The sequence below is a fragment of the Empidonax traillii genome, unplaced genomic scaffold (genome assembly GCF_003031625.1).
Source record: "Empidonax traillii isolate 1590-97213 ecotype Southwest subspecies unplaced genomic scaffold, ASM303162v1 scaffold86:size2944007, whole genome shotgun sequence".
In the NCBI taxonomy this organism is placed as follows: domain Eukaryota; kingdom Metazoa; phylum Chordata; class Aves; order Passeriformes; family Tyrannidae; genus Empidonax; species Empidonax traillii.
The window spans coordinates 1,785,844-1,812,971 of NW_020955279.1; the positions used below are offsets into that span (position 1 = coordinate 1,785,844).

At 43.2% G+C, this 27,128-nt stretch overlaps 1 protein-coding gene across 1 annotated transcript in view; it reads left to right on the forward strand.

The window, feature by feature from the left end:
- Positions 1-6,611: 6,611 nt before the first annotated feature.
- BCAS1 (breast carcinoma amplified sequence 1) overlaps positions 6,612-27,128 on the forward strand; it is a 33,672-nt gene continuing 13,155 nt past the window's right edge. The window contains exons 1-8 of the mRNA XM_027881215.1: positions 6,612-6,660; positions 6,837-7,393; positions 12,789-12,944; positions 13,441-13,485; positions 15,921-16,055; positions 19,306-19,341; positions 19,643-19,846; positions 26,345-26,512. Of these exons, the coding sequence (XP_027737016.1) occupies positions 6,612-6,660; positions 6,837-7,393; positions 12,789-12,944; positions 13,441-13,485; positions 15,921-16,055; positions 19,306-19,341; positions 19,643-19,846; positions 26,345-26,512 (1,350 nt within the window). The remainder of the gene's footprint in view (positions 6,661-6,836; positions 7,394-12,788; positions 12,945-13,440; positions 13,486-15,920; positions 16,056-19,305; positions 19,342-19,642; positions 19,847-26,344; positions 26,513-27,128) is intronic.

Sequence of the window (27,128 nt, forward strand, 5' to 3'; positions counted from 1 at the left end):
AGGTTTATCCCTGGGCAACAATAAATACTGGGGCATAGTTTCAAAGAAGAAGATGAGCTCTTGTGAATTAGTATGTGTGGCTTAACAGAAGCTTGAAAGTTTCAAGATAACAGAGAGTAAAATAAGAAAACACTTCTGAAGTCCTCTGGAAGCTGTTTAATAATTCTAGAATTTGCTGGCCCACATAAAGTAAGTTTACAGAGTGAAGAGTTTGGTTAATGTCAAGTATCATAATGCAGGAGTGGTTTGGTGCTGGACCTTTCCATGCTGCTGCACAAACCTCTGGGTTTGTGCTTGGGCTCTGGTGGAACCTGTGTCTCCAAGGAACCCAGATCTGGGCTCTTGAGAGGGTGTAATGCAGCAGTGGCACCAGTACAAGGGGACCAGTGGGCTGTTAGTGAGGATCTGTGTTTGTGGGGCACACAAGGAAATGTCTTGCAGGCTGCAAAGAGAGCACTTCGTGTGTTGGAAGGGAAAGCAGGAAAGTCCATGTCCTGGCTGAACATGATAAATCCTGACAATTCTCTTAAATCTCTCTAAGAAAATAAAATACTTTCTTATTCATTATTAAGAGAACCCTCTCAGCCTGTTACATGAACTTGAAAAATCTGATTTTAGACAAAATAATCAGCCTGTTCTGGTGATATGCAGATGGCTCAGAATCTCTGTTCCATGGCTAATTTCCTAATCCCATCTCACTTTAAGGCAGTTTAAAGAGTTTTCTACTAGAAAAGCAAAGCTTTTATCTGTGTGTTTCTGGTGGTGTAAGCCAGTAAAGTTCTGGGGAGTAAATAAAAGCCAGATCATTTACACTGTCTGAGGATCTAAAAAATGCATGTACATTTTACCCTTAATACATAAAATGAAGCATATGGGATTGTTTTACTTAAATGGATTACCTAATTAATGTAATTACTAAATCAGTTTAAGTAGCAAGTTGAAAAATTAGACTGTCCTTTGTTGATACTACTTGTATTTTAACTTTATTCATATTTTAAAAGCAGGTAAATTCATTAGCTGTTTAAATACCACTGAAATCTGACTGGTTTGTGCAATATAATCAAGGTCTTGGTGGAATAAAAGTGCAAGTGCTGTTTGGAGATAGACGTTATTACTATGGAAAGCATAATTGATAGCATTTCTAAAATGAAAGGATACAGTAAATAGTAGTGTGGTGTATGTTATGGTCATAAAGTGAGCAGTTTTGGGGAAGACAAAGGCTTAAAAAAAGCAATTGAAGCAAGAGGGTTTAACGAGAAGTGTTAGTTAGGGGCTTGTGGTCTTTGTCCTGTTAGTTTGCATTTCTGTGATGGCCAAAGATCTGCCCATGTGCTGTGCGTTAGGGGGTACAGTGATAAATGAGTGTATGAAATCTGTATCTGCTAATATAACAGAAAAGGAATCCAGGGAGTTAACTCCATATGACCAGAGGAAGGAACGTTACTTGGAAGAGCCCCGTCAGCATCTGCTTCACATCTGGGGCAGCAGATTGGGGCCGGGTCCCTGCATTTGCTGCTTCTGCTCAAACAGGCTGACAGCTGTGTGGGCTCAGGGATTCTTTCCATGACTTGCCTTTCCTGCTCCTACTGACTGTCAGGGCTGCAGACACTGCCCAGAGGATGAACATCCACCTTCTCCCCCTGCAGTGCCCTCACTGCTGCTTCAGGACTCGTTGCTCTGCAAGCTCAAGGAGAGCAGAGTTAATCCTGACTTTTCCTAATGTTCTGTGCTGACCTGTTAGTACTTTAAGTACTTGGTGGACAACAGGTAAAGGGAAGAAGGCCAGAACTAGAAGCTGTATCTCTGATTTCTCCAACACGGAGCAGAAATGGAGCAGGAGAACACAATGGGAACAACTTCACCTGTGTTTGGCTGGTAATTTCATGCAGATCAAAACAAGGACCTGCCTCATAGAAAGCACAAAGGAATTACAAACATTACAAGGGAAGAAAGGTTTAATGAAGATGCAACTCCGTTGTCCCAGAGGATAAATCGCATTCAACAAATTCTGCTCCTACCCAGCACCTAACAGAAATTATGTATTGCAACAGCTCTGAGTGCCTGTAAGGCCTGAAACATGTTGCCTTTTAGGTATTTTTTCAAAGAATGGTCATTATTACTCTTGCTTCTGGCTTCTCTGCCTCCATTTCCATTAATTTCAGTAAATCTGTTAGGTAAATAACAATGGCAGTGAACTTAGTTAAACAAAATTATTTTTGGAGAACAAATCAGCTGTCATCTCTTTTGCATTGAATAGTGGAGCAAGATGCAAAAGAATATTAGTATGTTCTTTCTTTCTTTAAGAAAGGGGGAAAATGTCTCATTTTGTACTTCTATAATGCACCTGAAAAATCAGTCATTTTAGCCTTGTCACAACAGCTTTTGAGGTCTTTTATGTCACCACAAGGTATACTTGGAGATATGAAAATTCTACATCTATTGTAGCATTATGATGCTATTCAATCCTAAATAACCGAAGGAAAAATGAACCTACCAAATATCTATAAAAATCTATGAGAAATATAAATGTAAAAATTCAGTCATTGCTGCTTTAGGTTTGTCTTTAGGTTTTTAAGCCTAGTATTTGTGCAGTAATTCATTCAGGGCTATTATAGCCCACTGTGCTGGCCTACACTGATGGAATTGTTGGTGCCAAATGTTGCCTTGTAGCCCTTACAGGTTCCTTCAGGGCCATTAAAATCTATCTTCCCCATGATTAGCTGAATCAAAAGCAACAGCATTAGCAAGTGTTTTCTCCTAGGACTGATTTTATGGCATGTTCATGTGCTGGTGGCTGGAAAGAGACTATTTACAGGGGCCTGGAGTGACAGGACAAGGGGGAATGACTTCAGACTGACAGAGAAAAGGGTTAGATGGGATATTGGGAAGAAATTCTTGCCTATGAGGGTGGGGAATCCCTGGCATGGGTTGCCCAGAAAATCTGTGGCTGCCCCATCTCTGGAAGTGTCCAAGGTTGTCCAGGTTGGACGTGGCTTGGAGCAACCTGGGCTAGTGGAAGGTGTCCCTGGAATGAAATGAGCTCTAAGATCCCTTCCAAACCATTCTGTGATTCTATAACATTGCACAAACTATTACTCTGTGCAGTTTTTCTAAAGCCAAGGGGAAAACGATGGTCTAATATACCAAATTTCAGAAAAAAATATCCTTGTGATCTTCCAGAAGAGGGAGTTTGTGCAGTTGTGGTGTTTCCTTTTTAGCACATCCTGATGAAGTGAAGGGAAAAGCAAGACAAATCTTCTGCACTGTGACTGTCTTTTGTTAAATACTTGAAAGGAAAGTGCCTGTGCAGTAGTAGCAGGAAATGCAGACTCACAGCAGTGCTTTAAATTGTGTATTGATTTTCATTTCAGAGCAGCTTTTAATCTCATTCAGAAAGAGCAGCTTTGATCTACTTCCAGACCTGGCCTAGAATTTGGGAGGTTTTTCTTCGCTTCCTAATTCTGCCTCTGGACTGGGAAATAATTTTTTGAAAGAATGGCACTTCTGTCTCTTTAGAAACAAGAATATCGTGCACTTTTCATCCGAACACTGGTGTTTCAAAGCTTTTCTCTTTCAGTTTGCTGTGTCTGGGCCATGAGTCAGACTCCTCAGTGCAGCCCAGCACAGCAGTGTCTCCTCACTGGTGGTGGGATGTGCTTTGCCTGTGTCTGAGCAGACCTGCCCTGGAACAGTTGGAACTGTCCTGGCACAAGAGACACAGCAGAGCTCAAGCCAGTGATACTTTCCAGGTCTTTCATTCCTTCCATGATAATTAGAGATAAAAGGAGCTTGATGGGTTCATGAGCTATTCCTTGTTTAGTTGGTTTGTTTACTGATGAGCTTATACTCCTATTTTTATACTGAAACCCATTTTCCTGTGTTTCATTTGTTATCTGTTACATAAAGCAGAAGTTCAGGATCTATTACAATTATTTTCCAATGGATATTGTTTCTCCTTTCTTTAGCTGGGAAAAGGGTTTGCTTTTTACTTCCTTCCCAAGTTTCCAACTATAATTAGAAGTTAGTGCTTCAGTTCTTTTTCATACATTACTACAGAAGGCTTAGGAAAATAGAACTGATCCTTAGTGGCCCCAGCTGAGCAGCTGAATAGGTGGTTGAGTAGCTGCTAATTTGTGCCTTTGCTTTGCGTGTCAGTACATTGAAATAGGTGTTCATGAAATATTGCAGAAGAATATTGCTGGCCAAGGATTCTTGCCAATGGAAGTTATTTTCTCACATGAATAATAGCAGAGAGAATTCAGGGAAAGAAAACTTTCTCAGTATGCACAGAAAGTGAAAATCTCTCTCCCTGGCCAGAACACGTTGTGCCGAGGCACTGTGGCCACTCTGCCTTGGCCTCAAACACAATGAGAAAGCAAATGGCACAGTAAAAAATGTTGGAAGTAGAGGAGTCAGGAGCCGGGTCCCAGCAGCTGTCAGGTGCTGGTGGTAGCTGTGACTCCTGACCCCACAGCCCTCACTCTGTCAGCTGTTGCCTCCACTGCTGGAAAGTATTTTGGTGAAGTTCCTTGAGGTTTATGCTGTCACACTCTGGGACTGCCCCTCCTGCAGAGCTGCCTCCAGCTCTGGGGTCCCAGCACAGGAAGGACATGGAGCTGTTGCAGTGAGTCCAGAGGAGGCACCAGGATGACCAGGGGGATGGAGCAGCTCTGCTGGGAGGAAAGGATGGGACAGTTGGGATTGTTCAACCTGGAGAAGAGAAGCTTTGGAGTGACCTAACTGTGGCCTTCCAGTGCCTGAGGGAGCTACAGTGAAGATGGAAAGAGACTATTTCCAAGGGTCTGACAGAACAAGGGGAAATGGCTTCAAACTGACAGAGAGCAGGGTTAGATGGGATACTGGGAAGAAATTCTTGGCTGTGAGGATGGTGAGGTCCTGGCACAGGTTGCCCAGAGAAGCTGTGGCTGCCCCATCCCTGGAAGTGTCCAAGGTCAGCTAGTATGGGGCTTGGGGCACTCTGGGATGGTGGAAGGTGTCCCTGCCCATGACACAGAGTGGAACTGGATGGTCTTCAAGGTCCTTTCCAAACCATTCCGTGATTCTTGGGTTTATTGAAGTTCTTACCCTCTGCTACTCAGGATCAACCTGAAGTGTTAAGCAGATCACCAAGTTAAGGCCATGGGGAAGGGCTGGGTGTTGGAGCTTTGTTCTTCTCCTGGATTTGCCCAGGGATGTGACCAGGAGTCTATCCAGGGTCTCTGTCCCTGCCACAGGAGGACAGTGCCACATACAGACACATTGTACAGTACCTACTGATGCTTGGGTGGTGTTATGCAAAATCCTTGGAGGAGGTGGGAAGTTGGGGTACTTTTGGTGTGAAAAGCTAAAAGGTGGCTTTGAAAGCTGTGATCTAAAAACATTCTGCTTGCCTAATCTTAAAAAAGGCTTTAACAAATGCAGCTGAACACCAAAGGTCTGTGCTGTGTGTGGAAGACAGGTGTTTCAGTCAGGTTTTGTTGGTATCTGGGGTTTTATTCTTCTTAAAGTAAAATGTGAAAGGCATAATATTGACTAGACTATTACAGTTATAATTTGAAATAATTTCAATTTTTCATTGAAACTGTCAATTTTCACATTCTAATTGACTGAGTCAGTTTGAGACTGTCAGTTTTTCACAGTTATAATTAAGTAGATCTAAATTCATCCCTGAAATCTGTGCTGATGATTGACAGGGAAGTCAGATCTATATTCTAGGCAAAGGAGGGAAGAGAAGCTGGAACTGAGGGGGAGCTGTGCAAGGTTTACCTCTTGACAAGCCTCCTCTCATTTACTGGGGTTTCACACCACATCATCTGTGATTCAGTCTCCCAGCCACAAAACAGATACAAGAAAGATTATTTTTCTTTTTTTTTTCTCTTGCTTCTTTTGTCTTCTATAAAGCAGGAGCCACCTCCTCCTGTCTGCAAATCTGATCCCCAGGGATTTTCACCTCGCCTGTACTATGAAAGTGCAATTGTATTACAAAATATACTTTTAAGGTGAAAGATACTTCACATCTAAAGTGTGATGTCCCTGTGTGTGCACAAGGGGGAATGATTTGTGAGAATTTTGGTGAGGGAAATGTGATTCATCCATACTGTTGGTGGGTAAAAAGAGTCAAACGTAAGGACAAGAAGTGTGGCTCGAATGTGATTTATAAGTATTTAAATCAGGCTTAAAATAACCTACAGGCTATAGAAAAGTGCAAGTAGAAACTGCACTGTGAAGAGTAGGCAGCAAGGCAAGGAACAGTGCTGGAAAAATGAATGAAATAAGTCATGACTGCAAAGCCCATGAGGGAGTTTGGTCAGCCAGGAGACAGAATCAGTCCTTGTGCTTTACTTTCTTTTTTCCTCTTTAGCTTTGACAGAGAAAAGTGTAATATGTTAATATATAACCATCTCAAGTTTTACTAAGTATTTTTTTTTGCATATGGCTAATTTTAATGTAATTTTACTGTGGTGTCCACTGGGCTAAGTAGTAAAAATGTGGGTTGTTATCTGACATTTGCAGCTGAAGGGGAGGTGTGGAGAAGGTATAATTTGCACTGACTTGGTCAAGTTCAAGTTGAATGAGAAGTGGCAGGAAAGAAAATCAGCCAGGCAGGTGTGATGGATGAGCAGAAGCTCATATGTAGCACAGGAAGGCACAGGGTCCCAGGTGAGCTGCCCCTTGTGTGGCCCTCCCCGAGACCCCACATTTGGGACCCAGTTTATCGGTCTTCCCCAAGGCCTCACGTTTCAGACTCGATTTATCAAAGCCCCGTGATTAATCGTACACCCAGCACAACTCCTTGGCTGCGCCGGATAATTCCTGTTCTATCCTTCTGTTTGTAGTGGATGCAAAGGCGAGTGTTGCCCGGGATAATGTGGCCGTTTCTTCCCCGAAGACAATGGAGCAGGGCCCCGCTGCCGAGGCGGGCGGGCAGAGCCTCGGGAGCGCTGCCAGGAGAGCTGGGCCAGCTGCGAAACCCCGCTCTGTGCTCGCCTTCTCGTGGGCTGTACCAGGGCGTACTGAAGATCCAGCGACGGATTCATCACTTGGATCGGCGAAACTTGATGTCAGCCCTGTGTCTCCCGGCGGGAACAAAGCCCTGAGTGAGGGAGCAGAGGTTCCTGGGGCAGCTGCGCCGGAGGAAGGCTCTGATAAAAACCTGAGCCGGGCACCACTGCAGGACATCGAGCTCACGGTGTCACCTGAGGGAGAGGATGTAGCCACCTCAAAGCCAAAGCCAGTGACCTTCTTTGACAGGATCTTCAAACTGGAGAAGGGAAAGGAAAGGAACAGAGCACGAGGTGATCCGCAGGAGGAGCAGCAGGTGTTGGACGTTCCCGACGGGAGCATCGCGGCTGCGGGATTACAGAGCACGTCCAGTGGTGTCCCACGGGAGAAGGCAAGTGCTGCTGTAGAATATCCATTCACTAATGAATATTGGGAAGATTAACGGAGTAGGACAGCTCCATGTTGGGATGGCTGTGAGTGAATGTGTTACCACAGGTAATGCCCCGCAGGGGTGTCTGGAGAGAGGTGTGGAAGAGGAAGCTGTGGTGAAGTCCTGGTATCTGTCTCATGGCTAAATGCTGGCAATGACCTTGAATTCAAATTAATTTTTAGCTCTCTGAAAGGTTCAGCCAAGACTGTTGTTTCCTTAAGAGTTGGACTCAATGATCCTTGTGGGTCCCTTCCAACTCCAGGTGCTCTGTGAAATATCTGTGTCTCTGCTCCAATGCCAGGATGAACAGCAACCAGCTACCAGTGACAGCAAGAGTGCCTGAAACTAAAAAACTAAATGCTTTAGGAGCATGGAGTTTGGCCCTGGACGGTTTTAAAGTAGTTCTTTGGTGTGTTTTGTGCCATTCTTAAAATAGTCCCACTTCTTGAGCAATAGCTGCTTGTTGCATATCCTATATATTAAAATAAGGAATATGATACAGCAGCATTTTTTTTTACTCCTACCTATTGTGATTTTTTTTTTTTTTTTTTTAGTCAAGGAAATCTGGTCCATTAGAATTGATCTTACAGGATGAGAATGTGATATAAGAAACTAAGTATTATAACTGTGAGAGCACATTAGTCAAAGGAGTTGAAAACAGGTATGAGTTGAGATTTTACACTTCCTGCAATGATATGTAGAATTAATTTTTGGGTAATTAACTTCTCAATAAGTCCATCCCCTGGATGAGGATAAATGGCATTACTCTTACTAGCTCTGCTGGAGAGGTGGAATAAAACTAATTGGTGATCTAATTCAAATCCTCTCCAATGTGAGGGACTGGAGGAACTGCTCCACTCATCAGAACCTATATATAGATGTTATTTTTATAAAAACCGTTTTTAATGGCCTAGTTCAGGCTCACAAACAAGACTGCTGTGTGATCACTAATGCTCTGATTAGTGCTGAACATAGTTCACCAGATACTCACTGCTTGCACTGACAACATCGCAGGTTGTCCCCAAAAGTCTCTTTGATCTTCTACCTTGTCTTCTCTATCCTAGACCTTCTCAAATCTGAAGATCACATTTCTTGTATAAACTTACAATTTTTGATATTTTTCTGAAGCTTCACTTGTAAGAAAAACATTTGCATTTATGACCACTAACCTTCCAAACTGGCCCCATCAGTAGTGTTTCAGACAACTACAGATGCATGTCTAAACAATCCATACTCTCCACCAAGCAGAATATCAAGTCATTCACTACGTAAACAGAACAGGGGAGATAACTGAGAATGAATAATCTGTTCAGAGCACACTGGCACTTCTGTGTGTAGCCTGTGAGAAGGAAACCTTTCAACACTGCAAACTTCTGAAGATTTTTTTGACTAACATACACAATAAGTTTGCCTTGTGGCTTGCAGGAATTGTTACTTTTACAACCAAAATTCCTATTTCCTATTTTGCTGTTGTTGCAGTGACACTACTTTCACACTGTCGAGTGTGGAAGGTCACTGTTGGTGCTGCTGAAGTAACACAGTGTGAAACTCTGATGGAATAACAGTCTGGAGGAGTTGTAACCAGAAGTCAGAGTTAAACACTTGGTGGGAGCAAATAGTCATGTTGAAAGCCCAAGTAAGCCAGAGATGGCTGTATGAACAGCAACCAGGGCACAGGACAAGATAACGTAAATCTTATTCTGCCATTTCTAACAGCTCCTGGAAGCACTGCCCATTCAGATCAAGCTTTTTTTGTATCAGTACTGCCCATATTTCTTGCTAATTCTTAGTGATTTGGAGTTGACTTCAAGTTGTCCTGTACTTACCCACATCCTGGATCTCACTAATGGGAATAATCCAGACATCCAGATTATTAGACACTGCTCAGCTGTAGGTGATGTTTGGTGTCTGAGTGTTTCAGGATTCCAGCCCACACAGCAGCTTTTTGGTGCTGCATTTTGGGGACTTGCTGCTTTTTGGGGACCTGCTTGAGGTCAGATCTGCTGGGTATCAGAAGTGCCTGGACATCTTATATGTGTGCTTAAAGGTGAACCATGGACATGCTTGAGCACTCACAAAACCAGGGCTCGAGTCACTCAGTGTAAGTGGCAGAACTGTATCACAGGGGAGTGCGGTTTTAGCCTTATCCTTGAATTTCTGAACTATAATTTTGTATTTAATTCTTCCAACATGAAAGGGAAAGTATGTTGGGGGCAGAGAGGAGTTAAGGACCTTTTCTGGGAAAAAATATATTAACTAAACACTCCAATATGTTGTCAAATTTAAGTCCATTTCTAAAACAAAAGCTGTGGCCCTGTCTTGCAGCACAGTTGCCTTCTGTTCCCCCAAAAGTTTCTAGTTCTCATGTAGGATGAGAGAATGACCAAGTCTAATTTAATTACTGTTACTGTAGTAACTACAAACTGTTACCAAATAATCATATTAAAAATCCAGATATTGCTGCCAACAGTTCCTTTTTTCATCTTTTTTTTTTTTTTTTTTGTGAATTATAACTCGTGGTATCTGTAAAAGCTAAAAGCAAAGCAAAGCTTCCCCGAATTGAGTGCCAACACAAAACAAACAGCATTGCTGGTAAGTAAGAGAGAGGCTCCACAGTTGTAGCTTAAGAGCTGCACAAACATTCTGTGTTTGGTGAACCACTCTTTATTTTTGTGGTCTACAAAACTACATTCAGAACACAGCATAATTAAAACAAGGACAGAATTCATGAATTCATGAAGCATTTACTATGTAAGCCAAAGAAAAGATAAATTATATGCCTGAAATGTTTCACTGAGCCATGATTCATGCAAACAAAAGTGCTGGCAGGAATACATTCTTTTGATATGTTTGGGTTTTTTTCTGATGACTGAACTGAAACTACAGTATAAGTATTTAAGGTGTTTATTACCCCTAAATTTGGCTCCTCAGAGAAATGAATTGAACATTTACATGGGATCTGTTAACTCCTAATACTGACCTTCTGTTATTTCTAGACTTCCTTTCATTATTTGCCCCCAGGGCTTTGCACAGGGAGCCGCTGCAGAGGCTTTTGTGGTGATTTTGTGGCTCTGAAAACGTGATAATGTAGGACTGTGCATTATCTCTCCCTGATTTATATGCTGATGGCCCGAGACTGTGCTCCTTCCTGCAGCAGTATTCCCATGGGAGCACAAGATGGATCACAGCATCTGTCAAAGCCTGTATTTCAGTTGTATCTTGGTAATTAAGGGCAGCCTTGGACTGGGAATCCTGGAGTGAGGATACTCCTGCAGCGGTGGGTTATGGGGGGCACATCTGTGCTCTGAAGTTGGAGCTGAGTGATTTTTGGATAGTGCTGTGCCTCAAGCCCTGCAGCGTCTGCAGTGGCTTCCCAGGGAGGTGTCCTGGGACAGCCAGTGCTGCCAGAGGTGGTGTGTGCAGCAAAGATCACTTCCTCCTAAAGTGCAGCCCAACATCAGGGCTTGGGCTTGTGTTGCAATAAAAAAAAAAAATCTCTAATTTGTTTATTATTCTTGATAGCATCAAGTAGTAGAGCTTGATGGCATCAAGTATTCAGTTGTGAAGCTGGTTTTGTTTAGCAACATATCTTGTGCCTCCTGCTCCTCTGATCTCTTGCCTCATGGCTCTATTGGCCCTTTAACATCTGAAAGGGAGCCAGCTTTTGTCATAGGAGCTCTTTAGATGCCATCCCTGGCTGTGGGGCTGCCCTGGCCACGCATGTTCTGCATGGGACAGATTGTTCCTGGAGCCACTCCGGCCTGGAACTGGCAGCTGGACAAAGTGGTGTGTTAGACCCTTGTCAGAAAGTTCTGAATATTTGAGGCACTCAACCACTGTGCTGTGATTCTTCCTGGGTAAACTTGGAAAATGGTGGGTGGAGGATTCAGTAGAAATCTGTTGTTGCATTTAAAGCCTTGTGTATTTAACTCCCTCAATGCTGGGTGGAGATTGACCACTCCATGCTCAGCTTTCCTGATGTCAGTTTTAAATCATTTATGCATCTTTAGTCAACTCCTTCCACTAGTCACCTAGAGAAAACTCTGTCCTCTGCAAACGTCATGAAAATACTGTATGACTTTTAATTGCCTAGCAGAGGGAAAGGTTCCAGAGAACAATTTATTTTTTTTTAACTTTTCACACCGAAAAAAGCACTGAACTGTAATGGGTAGGTTATGGGGGAAAAAAAAACCTTGATGTCATTTAAGCCCTCAGGAAGATGCTGTTTACTGCAGATACCTAGACAGGCACATCAGTATTTCTTGTTCTGATTTTTCCTGTGGAGTAATCTGGCCATCTGGTTTGTTCCAACTGCTCTAGTTGTTCTTTCCTAGTTACCCGATGGGTACTTGGGAACTGCTGGCTAAATAACTGGGGATGTTAACTTCTGCTGAACAGTTATGGAACTGCCAGGATGGTCTGCTCAGTTTTAAATCCTCACCAAAGTCAAGGCCACCATTGCGCCAGGCACAATTTACTCTAAAAATTATCAACCCTGCATTTACAGTGTAGATAGATTGATGAAAGGAAGGAAGATTACTGGTAACACTCAGACATCACTAACCAGGTGTAGTAAATACTTGAAAAATGAGAAGCTGAATGGAACATGAGGACTTGTCTAAAGCTGTTGTCTCGTAACAGCACTTGAATTTACCTGTGCAGGCTCAAGGCGAAGGTGGCCAGAATAGCAGGCAAATTCAAAGTGAAAGGATGACAAAACTAGTCATAACCCTTGTTTAGGTGTCTAAACAGAAACTGAGTAACTTAATATTGCATACTTGAGTGATTGAGCACTGGAAAACTCTTTCTGGCCTCTGGGAACTGTAATTCCATGAAGAGAGGAGGCAGCTCCATCTGGGTCAGTAGAATCGCTTTGGGTCGTTGCCTTTTTCCTTCTTTTAATCTGTGTCATGTTTGTGTTTGCTAGATAAAAATTATCCCTGGAATGGCAGAATAGAGTATCAGAAGCAATCTTTGTATGGTACAATCAGACACTGGGTTGTCAAGGGCCAAAATCTCAGCCTTTATTCCCATTCTTCACAAGTTCAGCCTTGAAAAGAGAAGAGTGGTGTTTAGGATGCTGTGTGTGACTTGATTTGTGTTTGTTGCACTTGGTAGCTGAGAACAATGTTCCCCCAACCAAGAGCCAGTGCTGAATATGTTAGAAAAGAGGGGAAAGGGATGTATAAATGCTTGATTGTTCTGAACATGTAGGCTGGGGAAGTATGGTTGGAATTAGGGTTGTGACTCTGAGCAACAGAATGCAAGTCACAAAAGTTACTTTTGCATTCCACTGGAAATCAGGCAAGCCAGGACTGAAGAATCTCTGACACACACACCCCCCTTCTTTTTTTAGGAGATAGATGAGTGCAACCAAAAGGACCTACGGGAGGACTCTGCAGGTGTCCCCAGTCCCAGCTCTGCTCAAGCTGAGAAGGCAGAGGTAAAGCAGGACAACCCCCAGGCAGCTGCTGCAGGAGACAACTCCGTCATGAGCTTCCTCAAAACACTGGTGAGACTTTACCTTTCCATCTCTTTAAGCTTTAAGCTGCTCCCAAAAGATCCCATGTGAACATGAGCTGAGTGTGTGTGTTTGCTGTCAGGGGCAGTGGGGAGGGATGAAGTGAGAGGTGTGTGGGTACAGTGCAGTTGTGATCAAATGATGGACACCTGCTCTGGAAACCTTTACTTCTGCATAGATGCTTGTAGACCTGGAAGTATTTACCTGTCTTAAACATCTTCTGCGTGAAGAAATTTATTTTGTTAACATCTCTAAGTTCATTTTTATGAATTGATGCGTAAACTTGAATAGTAAATATTTGGTTCAGGCATTTTTCATTTTAGCCATAGACTTCAAGTTGTTCACAAGAAATGCCTACAAGTATTGCTTCCCCCTCATGTGGGAAAATTTATACTTTCACCTTTGTGCTAGAAATTTCAAACATATGATCTTTTAGATCTTTCGAAAGACTGAGTGGAGTGACTGTTTTTTCTCAAATACTTTTAAGGTCTCCCCAAGCAAAGCTGAAGCCAAAAGTGATTCTGAAGACAAGGTAGGCAGATTCCTTGCTCTGTCACTGGCCAGTAGATGTTTTTGAGACAGGTATTTCCTCTTCATTGTATTGCTTTTTCAGCAATTCATGTCACTTGAAGTAATTAAAAATATTTTTCCCCTGAATAAATTTAAAAGGAAGATGAGAATAAACAGTGCAGTTATTCATAACTGTTAGAATCAAAATCTGAACTGTTGCATTTTCTGCAAGCTTGATGATGACTTGAGAATGCTCTTATTGCTGCTCTGACTTGTCCTTGATCTAAAACTTCAGATCCCTGCAGTGAAATCCTCTGGACTGCACAGAAAAACTCCATTTGCCCATAGAGCAGAAGTTTTTCTTGCACTGTGATAAGACACAAAGAAGAGAACCCCAAAAAGAGCAGTGTTTGACATATAGATATTAAGTAGCCAAAATCACTGAGCACCATCATTTTTTTCTCTCCTATTTTTCTATCTTTTTGTCCCATTCAATTCAATGCCTGGTACTGAAATGATCAGTTTCTGCAAAAAGCTTTGTGAGGACGTGGTGGGGGGGATACATCACTCCCCAGCTGTAGCTCAGTAACTCTGAAATAACTCCAAAAATCATCAGTAAGGGCTAAGTTCTTCCAAGACTCCAGAAAATGCAGTTCTCACACTGCCCTGGCTCAGTGGGACCTGCAGCTCTTTCAACAACTGTGAAAAATCCGGTTGCTCAGTCCCATTGACATACCTGGCTTTATCATGTGCTGCTGGAACAGGTGACTCCTGGTGCTGGGGTGCTGTAATTTGGAAACAAATATGCTGTTTGGGTTTGGTCTGTTATCACACTGGGAGGGTAAACAAGCCCAGATGACTAGCAGGATATGCAAACTCATTATGCAGAGGTTAAGTGGGAGTTCTCTTTTACTAGGAATTCCTTTATCTTCATGATCTTCCTAATTTGACATTTTCACTTTATTAAAGGGGAAATAAAAAGGTTAATTTATCAGTTTTCACATAGAAAAGCTGCAGATCTTTTCAGCTGATAGGAAATAATGGTATTTTTTTCCCGGAGAAATAACTTTTGTCTTAATAGTAAAGATGTGTTTTCTCCTCGAAGCAGTCTGAGCCTCTCAGGTGGCTGCTGTGCTTTTGAGTCATAGAATCACAGAATATCCTGAGTTGGGACTCACAAGGTTCATCCAGTCCAACTCCTGGCCCTGAACAGACACCCCAACAATCCCACCCTGTCCCTGAGAACTTTGTCCAAAAGTTCCTTTAGCTCTGGCAGCCTTGGGGCCCCGGACGCTGCCCTGGGGAGCCTGGTCAGTGCCAACCACCCTCTGGGGCAAGAACCTTTGCTTTTTGCAGCAAAGTTCTGCCATCAGGGATGTCTGTGGCTCTAATGAGCTGGATGAACCCATGTGTACTTCCAGCAGCCTGGGCACACCCTTAATGACTGTCACTTCACCGGTGTAAACACGGGAGTTAGAGTGGAGTCACACTTGCCTGGGAGAGCTGATTCTTTGCAAGTTCAAACAAACCAAGAGGGTGTTCTGAGATCTGCCTCAGATTACTGATTTGAGCCTTCTGTATCAGACCATGAGTAATTCCGATCTCGCTCTGCATTTGGGAATTATGAGAATTTTGCAGGATACTGCAGGAAAAAATGGTCAGTTTCCATGTGACTGGTCACAGCTGCTTCACAGCACAAAACATTGGCAGAACTGGTGACTGCACTGCAGGACACAACCTGGAGACCAGGATCTCAACTTCACATGCTCATATGTGTCACAGTCTGTACCCTGGACCTTTCCTCCCACCCTGTTAGTTAAACAACCCCAATATTTGTCCCTGCACAGGGCAGCCCAAGAGGCACATAGCTGGGATTGCTGGGGTGTCCTGTGCAGGACCAGGAGTTGGACTCTGATAATCCTTGTGGGTCCCCTCCAGCTCAGGATGTTCTATGATTCACATTGTAAACACTGTAGGCTGATTTTTTTCTTTGGAATTTGTGTCTCTTCATGCTTCCATGGAAAGTTCCTGGAAAGTTTTGTCAACTCATTTTCAAGTTTTTTGCTGGTTGGAAGTTTTTTACTTATTTATTCTTTTGCTTTGTTGAAGTGTAAAAGAAAAAAGAAGCTTCCAAAGGGACAAGCTAGTTACCTTGGGTCGACAATTGAAGTCTCAGCCTTTGTTGGATTTCGGTTTCAATTTAATGGAGATTTTAGAGGGGAAATTGGGGTTTAATTTGTTTTAGCTTTTATTTCTCTCCTCATGTGAAAGTCTAAGGAGAGCTGAGTAATCACTCAGAAGAAAAAAAAAAAAAAAAAAAGAAAGCCCCATGATTTGTTGTCCAGGGCAAAAAGGAGATGTTTACCTTTAATACTACGTGTGTGAGTGTTTGAAATGTCTTTCATGAACCAAATAACTTTGCAACAAGTGCTCAACTGCCACTGGTGTTGTACAAAGGGCTCAAGAGCAGAGAAGGGCCATGGTGGGCAGCCCTCTCCGAAGGCAGAATCCCCATCCAAAGGAGCCAAGAAAAAGAAGGCAGAGAGTCCCAAGCTGGGACACAGCACATTTAGTAAACTCTTTAGGCACAAGGTTGGTATGAACCTGGGGCAGGAGCAGTGCCATGAGCAGTAACAGATGGCTCCTGTCAGAGAGAGGAGTTGTTTAATTGGTGACTCCAATCAGCATCTGGCCAGATGTGCAGTGCTCTGGGACTGCTGTGTGAGCATTCCTGGGCTGTTCCTCTCACTGGACCATCTGTGAGCTCAGGGCTCTGAAACAACTCCTCTCACCTTCCCTGCCCTGAGACTCCCAGTTACTAACCCTGACTAAACCTCCCTGGCCACTACAAATAAAATTGAAGGTGCTGACAAACAATGAATTCTGTAAATATGAACAGAGCCTGCAAATCTAGAGCAGGCTGCAGGGCTCAGTCCAGCTACACCTCAGGCTTTGTGATCATTAACAGGTACCATCATGTGGCTAAAACTGGTGAATTGGGCCATCTGGTACGGCACACAGAGAAGGTTCAAACATGGAATTTCCCTCAGAAATAGGTATTTCTCACTGAAAACAAGAAAAGTAATTGTTGATTGAAGTCCAAGTTTAGTTTGAAGGGAAAACAATCTGGTTTTGAAGGGTACTTTAAAGAGTTTAAAATGCACATTCAATCAAAGGGTTCTTTCAGAGGATCAAAAATCACTGAAAACTTTTGGTTTCAAGCTCTGTATTAGGGGATTTCTGCAGTCTCTGAAGATAATCTGCCATGGTGCTCCATGGCAGGCAAGCAGAGAATTGTAGCTTTTTAGCCCAAAGAATGCAGGAGCAGAGACCCTTTCACTGGGGGAGGCAAGTAATTAATATTTAATGCTCACTCAAGACACCCACATGGAATTTCTGGTGAGTAGGGGGCTTTATAATCAAGGGCCCATGTCAAAGGGAGTTCTTTAACACATTTTCAACACAGAAATGTTCTTTCCATGTCACATTGTTGAGATAAGTCATCTGCAAGTTGCTGAAGGAATAATAATATTCCCAATGGTTTTAAGTCTGGAATTCTTGTCAGCAGCTTAAAGTTAAGATCTCATCTCCTATGTACTATGTTAATAGCTAATAGTTTTGGTATTTAGTACAATGGAAATATTAATTACTTGTTCATAATGAGTTAGGGCTTCCTGGTAAAAACCAAATATGTCTAGCATTTTTTAAGACCCTTCTGCAACAATGCAAAAATCTTGCAGTGAATTGTAGGGAGAGATGATTGGCTTTCATTGGAATATTTAATGGAACTTTAAAAAGTTATGGTCTGGAATGACAGCAGTTATCTTTAAGGGAAGCAATAGCATTAAATTTTTACACCAATAAAATCTGTTGTGTAAAATGCCATTACTTTTAAAACAGCTTTTTCTTTTTTCCAAATTTATTTTCACAGTTTCCTTTCCACATACAAAATACAGAAGCAATAGCTGAGAGAGCATTTATGGCATATTAAGAGTAAAGGGGATGGATTAAAATGGTGCCAACAGTTTGCTTGTGAGGCTGATTGAAAGTGGCAATTCAGATTGGAGCAGTGAAGTGACAAAAATCCCTATAGTTTGCATCTTTTCCTCTGAAATGCCTTACCATGATGTGTGAACTAGATCAACAGATAACAAATTCCTTTATCTGAAATGATAATTTTAATGTATTTATTCATATTTAGTTTTGAGCACTTCACTGTCTCCTCTGAAAGTTTTCTCTGCAAGTCTTCCAAAATAAACAGCTCTCACATTAATTAAGATTAGATTGACTATTAGCTTTAACAGAAACATTGTTTTTCAGTCTCCTGTTACGTGAATACTAACCTGAAAGCAACTCCTGAATGTTGTTTTCAAACAGCGATGCACATGCTGATATAAACCCCTAACACAGTGTGACTTGTCCATTTGACCTCAGACTGAGTTTGGGTGGCATTCCACAGCTGGTCCTGTCTGCCCTTTCATTCCCAGCCCCGTGTACTTACCTTGCATTTCATGCCAGTTTTGCAGTGTAACTGTGCTGATTTATGGGGCTTTTCCTTGCAGGAGAAGGGTTGATCACTTTGAGCAGTAGTGCTGAAGCCAGTCCAGGGCATTATGCTTGTTCTTCCCACTTCTCTGGATCCTGTTCATTAGAGATGACACAGAAAAGATTCTGGCTCCTGCAGAGTGACTCTCGCCTGCTGTCTCAAGAAATCCCCAAAGCCCAGGGGTGCTGGGCTCAGTTTATGGCTGGCTGATGTTTTATGTACAGCTCAGGCAACTCTGCTGGGTGTGAGGGCTGAGAGAGTGGTGTCTCACTGGCCAAGGAGGAATTTCCTCCTGGATTTGTGTGTTTTGAGGAAACCAGGAGACACAGGTCTGAGGAGGAGATTTTTACAAAAGGGAGTCTACAAGGAAGATGGAGAGACTTTTTACAAGAGCACATAGTTGGCAGGACAAGGGGGAATGGCTTCACACTGACAAAGAGTAGGTTTAGATGGGATATTGGGAAGAAATCCTTTGCTGTGAGGGTGTTGAGGCCCTGGCACAGGTTGTCCAGAGCAGCTGTGACTGCCCCTTCCCTGGAAGTGTCCAAGGCCAGGTTGGACAGAGCTTGGAGCAATCTGGGGTAGTGAAAGGCGTCCCTGCCCATGGTAGGGGACTATAAGGTCCCTTCCAACCTAGGCCACTCTATGGTTATATGAAAAGAGTAAATCCCAGCCAATGCCCAAAAGCATGAGAGGGTGAGTTAAACCAACCTGCAGCACCTGCAGAGCTTCTCCTTGTGGAGCTGCAACTCTGCTCCTGAGTTACAAAGCCATGGCTGTTCTGTGCCCTTACTTTCCAGGCTGTCATTTGCCTGTGTTTTATATCCCAGAAAGTGAAGTTCCCCACTTTGAAGATGACAAGAGCACATCCCTGACTGGTGTGTGGCTCCCCCCATGGAAAACACCCAGCTCTGGTGTGTAAATGTGCACTGGAAGTTGCACACAGAGACCCTGTGCAGAAAAATCTCTGCTAATTCAAACCCTGTGTAATGTGTTACCTGGACAGAACAGGAATATATATAGGAATGCAGATAAAAATACACCTATTTTTAAAGAACAGGTTGAGGACTGTAAGCACAGCAATATGAGCACAAAGCAGTGCAGGTAGAAGGATGGGACCTGGCAGTGCCTCTGGAAACCTCTCCTCAGCCTGGGATCAGTTTCCATGGCTGCAGGAGCCAGGACTTTCACCAGTGTTCACTAAAAATAAAATAATTTGTCACACAGGCAATTCCTGAACTGTGAGCACTGACATTGCCTCAGACAGACTTGTCTTTGTGTTTTCTTTCCCTTCAGGCTGCAAAAGAGACCCAACAGACAACCAACACCAAAGTGAGTAGAATGGTGGAGCTATCTGTGTGAATAATGTGGGCAAAGGGGAATTAGTCTCTCTGTCTTCTTTAGTCTGTCAGACAGTGTTTTAATTCCTTTATCAATTACTCATCCCTGTGAAGGGTGGGTTGCTGTGCCATTTGCTTCCTCTGTTCAAGATATTGCTTGATTTGAAGTGGCAGAGATGCACCTTGCTACCCGTCTGACCTGTGCAGTGGTGCTCAGCTGGACCGGGTGATGCCCAAAAACACTCTGGGTATTTTATTCTCCACAATAATTTGTTTGTCTATGTTTCTTTCAGAGCCCTGAGCAGCAGCCTGTTACCTCTGTAAAACCAGACAAAAATGTCCCTCCCTCCCAAGAGCCGCCACCAGTGAAGCAGAACCCGAAGGCCCCCGAGGCTGCAGCCGCCCCTCAGGGAGCAGCCAGTGAAGCCCCCAGGGAGGGGATGAAGGAGAAACCATCAGCCACCCCCATGCCCCTGAGCAAGCTCTTCTGGAAAAAGGTATGGCTGGATTGTGGAGCTGCTCCGTCTCCACGCAGGGAGCGGAGTTATTGCCAAGCACTGTTACAGCAAAGCAGTCAAACCTGCCCCGGAGAGCAGCTCCCACGTGCTAAACTTTATACACACATACACACCTGTGTCTTTGTCTCCTGGTTTCCTCAAAACACACAAATCCAGGGAGGGATCCAGTTTGTTAAATCCTGTAATTTTTTATTCATGTGGAATAAGGAATCCCACAGAGATCAGAGCGTTCTTTACCAAATCATATCATGAATAGGTGGATCTATAAAACCCCGTCTCTCTTTTATACCCCATCTTTTGGAACTGTTTGCTTCAGTTCCAAATGTCTGAAAACCTTGAATCTGGTGGGTTTATTCTTAGTCAGTAGAAAATGTTTCATGACTGACCAGATCAGTCTTTAGGTCTGGGGATTTAGTTGCTTGGGAAGACACATTGTTCTTCAAGTTAAATAATGATTTTAACTAAAATTAGGGCTAACTCTGAAAATGCAGTTCCTGTTTCCATGATCCTCATGATTTATAAAGCTGAAGGTTTATTCTTTCCTCATTTCAGTTAAAAGAAGGGCTGTATTAAACTCTACTGAATCATCATATGTTGAATAACTACTTTTCTGGGCTTCTGTTCAAGTCCAAATCCCTGAAATTAACTGCTTCCAAACACCCAGATGCTGCTGAGTGGCCTTCAGCTTCTTTAGCTTAAGCTGTGATTCTGAAGATATACTTTGAATGTGTTATTTATGTTAAAAAAAAAAAATGGTGTTTAGTAAATAGTAAATATGCATGAAAACAATCCAAGCTTGAAACATTTGCTACTTGGCACTTAATTTCCTGGGGAACTCGGTGAATAGGTACTTGGAATGAGAAGGAAGTTGGGAAGAAAAGGGAGAGGGAGGGGTTTCTTATATAGTTATTGCTACAGAAACCTCCTACTCTTAAGTAGTCTGGCTTATTTGAAAACAGAGCTGGGAAGCAGGATGTATGCTGAACATCAGGATGAAATAAGAGGGGAAAAAAGAGGCCTTCTGGCAGACTGTTGTGTGTAGTTTCAGTGTAAAACAGAGTAATAAACTTGGTCTGAATTCAGTAATTTCATAATAAAGTAATACAGTCTTTTAAAGAAGACAAAACATGTAGGAAAGGAAGATCTTGCAGAAAAATAGGGAAAATCACGCCTTCGGGGGAGAAACTGGTGGTGGTGGTTTAAAAAAGAATAATCTGATAAGGTTTTGGTAAGATTTCCAAATCTTATTTTGAAATACTAACCCAAATTAAAGTAGTTATTGATACCCACAGTGAACACCAGCTCTCCATATCCCATGTTAGAGCTAAATTAGCTCTTGGTTCCTGCCCTGGGCTGCTTTAAGCTTGTAACAATCTTCACTTGAAGTCTTGGGATCTCAAGCATCTCAGGGGTACAAACCTTGTCCCAAAATTCTTTCACTCCTGTAAGTTGATAACGCTGCATTTTTTTTTATCCTACACCATCACCATCTGCTTATGGAACAGAAAGTTTTGCAGAGAATTCTCTACAAGCAGATTTTTGTTGCTGCCAAAAATATTAAGGGCTGGTTAAAGCAGTTACACAAATGTACTGAATTACAATAGTGTGTGAAACCTGAACTCTGAAAAATGAGCCTGGTTTTGCTTAGTTAGAACTTCTCGGGTCTTGGATCATGCTGACACTTAAGTTTCTACAAGTTTTCTGGGGTGAATTTCTGCAATAGAGAACTGGATTTGGTCCTAAGAATTAAAAAGAAAAAAAATCTGCCTCTTTGAGCACTGAATCCTTACCTGTAAAAGGCTCGTGTTTCCTTACTGAGATTTCTTGACAGAGAATAATATTTCCATTGATGAAAGCCCTTGGTGACCCAGTCAGTTTGAAACTCAAAACAAAACAAAAAATGAGAGTAGAGGTACCAAAAAAATAAAGTCCTTAGTCTACAGTTAGGTTCAAACTCAGCTTGGTTTGAAGAATCTGTGGGATGTTTTTCTGCGGTGATTTTATCTTTCTGGCACACTCAGTGCACTGTCCTTTTGCTGGGACAGAGAATCAAAGCTGGCAACTGTCCCAATAGGTGTATAATTCAGCAGAATCAGTTTTCCTTTTGAACTAACAAATAACAACCACAACACTCAAAAGATCCAGGACTGGGATCCAGCTTCTCCCTTTCCAGGCAGTCTCTTAAATATCCACCTTCTGATGAGCTTTCACTTCAAAGTGAAGCTAATGAAGTGCCTGTCAACACGTTGCAGTTGATGCTGCTGCTCTGACTGCAGATGAATAAATATGGAAAGGGAAAAGGAAAAATTCCTTATTCAGCTTCTCAGCTGGGAACCACTTTGTATTTGCTCCATTTCCTGATCGGTCTGCACAAGAATTTTTGTAACTGTTACTCAAATGTTTGTCATGCCAGCATTTCTTTTTTAATAAGGAATACTGATAGTAAACCAGAGGTAATGATTTCCAATATTTGTGTTGGAAAGCTGGTTTCAAGGCCTTGTAGGTATTTCATCAGGGCAGAGGAACATGATGCCTTGTATTTACCTGATCAAAGCAGGCCAGTAAATGGTGGAAGGGTGATCAAGGCAGCATTATTTGGATTACTCTGTGAAGTATCTTTAAAAGCAGATAGATTTTTTAAAAAAACTAGACTTTTAAGCTATTGCTACTCTGCTCTCAAACAAATGCAGAAAAATCATGCTCTTTTTACTGAGGGACATTTCTGTGCTGATACACAAACAGCAAACTGTTTGTTTGCTGTTGGGTGAAGGAGAATAGAGTCCCAGAAGGGTTTGGGCTGGAAGGGACCTTAAAGACAACCCAGCTCCATCCCCTGCCACGGGCAGGGACACGTACCACTAGACCAGGTTGCTCCAAGCCCTATCCAACCTGGCCTTTGGCACTTCCAGTCTTCTCAACAACTTCATGGCCTCCTCTGGACTTGCTCCAACAGTTCCATATCCAATCTCACCTTTATTTCTGAACCTGCAATTGTGTTCCACCATAGGAAAGCAAAAAGGGTGGAGTGTGTGAGGCAAATGTTAAAGTTACCCAGGGCTTACCAAGTTCCTGCAGCAGTTTACCTGCTCCCATCCTGGAATATACACCATCCACCACATGGAAAAGGAGGAGATCCTGGCTGGGTTTTGCTGAGTAAATGGATGAAGGCACTTGGAAGAGAATCCCCCCATGGCTGAGAGAGTGAGGGGGGCAATGAGGTTTGGGGGCTGTTTCACAGCCTGACTGCTGGCACAGCTGCTACTCTCAGAGCAGGGAAGGACCTTGACCTCCCCAACCCAGGGATTTGGGGGTCAGATCCCACTCCTGGGCTGTCCAAACCTGTGTGGTGTCAGTGGTTCATAGTCTGAGCTGTCACAGCCCAAGATCTGCTCAGTGGCACCTTCAGGCAGTGGCTGCAGGTCCCAGGGGCTTTGGGGGGAGCTCCAAGCACAGTGAGAGCTAAAGCTGAGCTGCTGTAACTGCAGCAACCTCTGGTGGCTCTGCCTTGGCCAGGGAGGAAGGTGGGTTAAAGTCTCTCCAACCCTCCCTTCTCTCTGCCTGTGAGCCTGGAGCAGATCTCAAGCCTGACTGCCCTTTTAAGTGGAAATTTCTTGAACAAAAGGTCATCTTGTATATATTGTTAAGATAAAAGAAGAGCTGCTTCATAAGGAAGGTATGACCCAGGGAAAGCAGAAGAAGTGCTCCTTGTGTCTAAAGAAATGCAGAGGGGAGTGCCAGCCCAGACTGCAGCATGAGATCAAAGCAGGGGTGCAGTGTTTATCTCAATTTGGAGGAAAGATGTAGCCAACCAAAGGAAAACTCCAATCCAAGTTATCCAGGTCACAAAATAAGTTACACTCTCATAAGGCAACAATTTGTGTGCTCAGGAACCCAGATAAGAAAATGGTGTAGTAATAGTTCCCAAAACAACAGGAGGGTTTGTAAGAACCAGAAGATGTCTCAGAGCAGACACAAACTTCCCAGCATAAGTGTTTTAAAAAGCTTATTACTGAAAGAAAATGAAGGACACTGTCATTTAAGGGAATAAAAAATGCTTTCCAAACAGTGAAATAAACAGCACAGTAAAATACTGTCATAAAACACGGTTAGCAAAGGTAAGTTAAAATATTATTTTGAAAAAGAAAGCAAAGGCTGCTCTGTAACAGAAAGAACAAAGGATGGAGCTCATCTTACTTCAAACAAACGTATCTTGAAATGTTTCCTAAGTTTGGCAGAGTGCCTTTAACAAAAGAAAAATAAAATAACCCAACAGCCCTTCTGTCCCCATGGTGCATAACTGCACTAGCTGCTGACTTAGACTGAATTTATTAAAATTTGAGTTTGAGGAAGCTGGAGGCAGAATTTGGATCCATGAATGCAGCAGCCTCAGCTGCTGCAGTTTATAGGTGTAAGGGGAGAACTTTTATGAGAACATTTATGCATCAAAGTTGATAGAGCCAGGTTGTTTGCAAATTATTATTATATATAAATTGGAGTTTCTTCCTAAAACTGGTCACAAAACTTGACATAACTTTTGTTTTTCTCTTAAGTGAAGTAAAGAAGCTGAGCTTGTGGCTCTAGGGAACAGTTAATGTAACATCATTCAAAGTTTATTGACTTCAGCTTTGTCAGGCTCTTCCTATTTCACTCTCAGTTCCTGCCAGAAACACCTTGGTGACTTCCTTGAATGCACCAAATGGAAATTTTTCTTCAAGTTTCTTAGGGGGAACAGGAACAAAAATTAAAAATTCTTCTTAATTGTGTTAGAGAACCTTTGGTGGAAGGGATTTTGTCATGTCTCTATTTGCCACCTCAATCAACTTTGAGAAGAGGACTTTGTGATGTGTCTGGAGTTTCCTCTTGGTCCAGCATGTCTGAAATACCCTGATGTAATTGCCCAACTTAAGTCTCATGTGACTCAAGTTGGTCAAAATGATTGTTCAGCCTGGAGAGGAGAAGCTTTAGGGTGACCTGACTGTGGCTCCTCAAGGGAGCTACAAGAAAGATGGAGACAATTTCCAAGGGCCTGGAGGGACAGGACAAGGGGCAGTGGCTTCAAACTGACAGAGGGCAGGGTTAGATGGGATACTGGGAAGAAATTCTTGGCTGTGAGGGTGGGAAGGCCCTGGCACAGGTTGCCCAGAGAAGCTGTGGCTGCCTCATCCCTGGAAGTGTCCAAGGCCAGGTTGGACAGGGCTTGGAGCCTGCCCATGGCAGGGGATAGAATTAGATGGTTTTTAACGTCTCTTCCAACCCAAATCAGTCTGTGATAAAGGGCCTTCTCCAGATCAGATTGCCTGGTTATTGGCATAATAGCTTCTTTTTCTGGTAGAAAGGATGATACTCCTTTATATAGTTACCATGGGATGGGAACCAATAAGTGATTTGGGGGCACAGAAGGCTGTTATTTACCAGGACAATTCTAAATGTGATGGTCAGATCAGAAATGCACATTCAGCTCCTGCCCAGCTGTGCCTCCACCTCCTGCAGCAGAAATGGGCCTCCTGTGCCCTGCCCTGCACAACTCTGGTTCAGTGAAACACCCTGAGTGTTCCCAGGATAGCCTTGAGGAGGCTGTGGAATGAGACATGCAGGAGATTAATCGTGAAATCTTGTGGAGGATCCATATTTCAGAGGAATTTACAAACCCCACGTCTCCAAGTGAAGAACTATTGTTATAGAAGGAACATTCCCGTAATTCACAAAAGCTCAGTGGGACCCAAAATCCTTCTCTAAAGGCCAGGTTGGTGAGTATCCAGAAGCTTTTCTTGAACTCAGATGAGGGTCAGCACTATCAAAGAGGGTGACTGTGACCCGTGGAATTAGGTGAAGGAATAGATGAGCTACTTAACTACCTTGTACCACAAAAAGTCATTTATATCTGTGCAAGTGGGAAGAGGAGCTAGGGATGCAGATGTGACCAGCCTGAGAATGCTGGGGCTGGGATGTTGTACTCCTGTATTTCACTAGGAATTACGCTATACAGATTTAATGATTAATAACATCCATTATGTGTTTTACTTAATCCTATTATGCTTTTGTGTGCAGACTCCTGGGTATGATCTTTCTCATATTTACTGGTTTTACTCGAGTGTCATCTTTTCAGTATATATATTGCTGTATGTAATTTCATTTAAATTCTCTTTTAAATTTGTAATCAAATCTAGATTCCTGCGTTTGGGAACTGGTACTGCAACATAAGAAAGGGCGTTTCTTCAATTTATATAAGCCGGTGGGATTTTAACACTTATTTACTTTTTTTATTTGGGATGAATCAAGTTCCTGAAGCAACACGTAGAGATTAGCGAACCTGAAGATGCTTTATAGCCATGTTTGTTCCTGATGTACCAAGTTACTGCAGTGCTGTAGCACTTTGTAACCTCTTAAAAAACCCCGAGCAAATCCTCACTGATTAAGTGGGAATGTTGTTTTTTTCCCCTCTTTTTTTTTTTTTTTTTTCACCTTTCCCAACCCCAGAACTCATCGGAGGAAGGGGAGGCCGTCAGCAATGAGAAACCAGAGGCGTCTTTCGAAGCGGTGGCTCCCGACAGGGACGAGAGCAAGAGCCCGGAGGGCGCAGAGGTGAAACCCCGAGCAGCGGAAAGCAAAACGCCCAAGGCGAACCTGAGGAAGTTTTTCAAGCTGGTAAGCGAAGCGCTGCCCTCCGGGGCTCTGAGGGAAGCGATCGCTGCCGGGATGGGGGTGATCCTTGGGAAATCCTGCGTCCGGGCGGGCAGACCATGACCCCCCCCCTCCCCGCAATCCCCCGCGATTCCCCGTCCTGCATCTCCCTCTCGCGGCTCCTCCCGGAACGTTCCGCGGTCCCTTCCCCGCCTGCCCGGGGCTGCCGTGGCCTTTTCCCTGCCCCAGGTGGCCCAGGAAGCTCTTGGGGGTTGAGCCACTGAATGAACCTCACCTCCACAAGCCGCTTCCCCCAGGATGATGATGCTACGGGAAGATCCCATCTCCAAACCCATCTCCCGTTCCTCCAGCGTCCCTGCGTGGTGCCAAGTCCTGCATTTGCTTCAGGGAGTTGTGTTTTTAGGAGCTCAGCTTTCTTTTTTTTTTTTTTTTTTTTTGGCAGCTTATGTAGGTTAGCTAGACTGGCATGTGAAAGGATGATGTTGTTACTGCAAAGGTCTGTTACGTGGAAAAAAGAAAGGCATAAAGTATAATCCAGTCCTTTTTCCCAGAAGACCAGAGGGAAGAAGGAGACCACTGAAGTGATCAAGTGGTTGGTGTTGTGTTGTGGCTGTAGGTG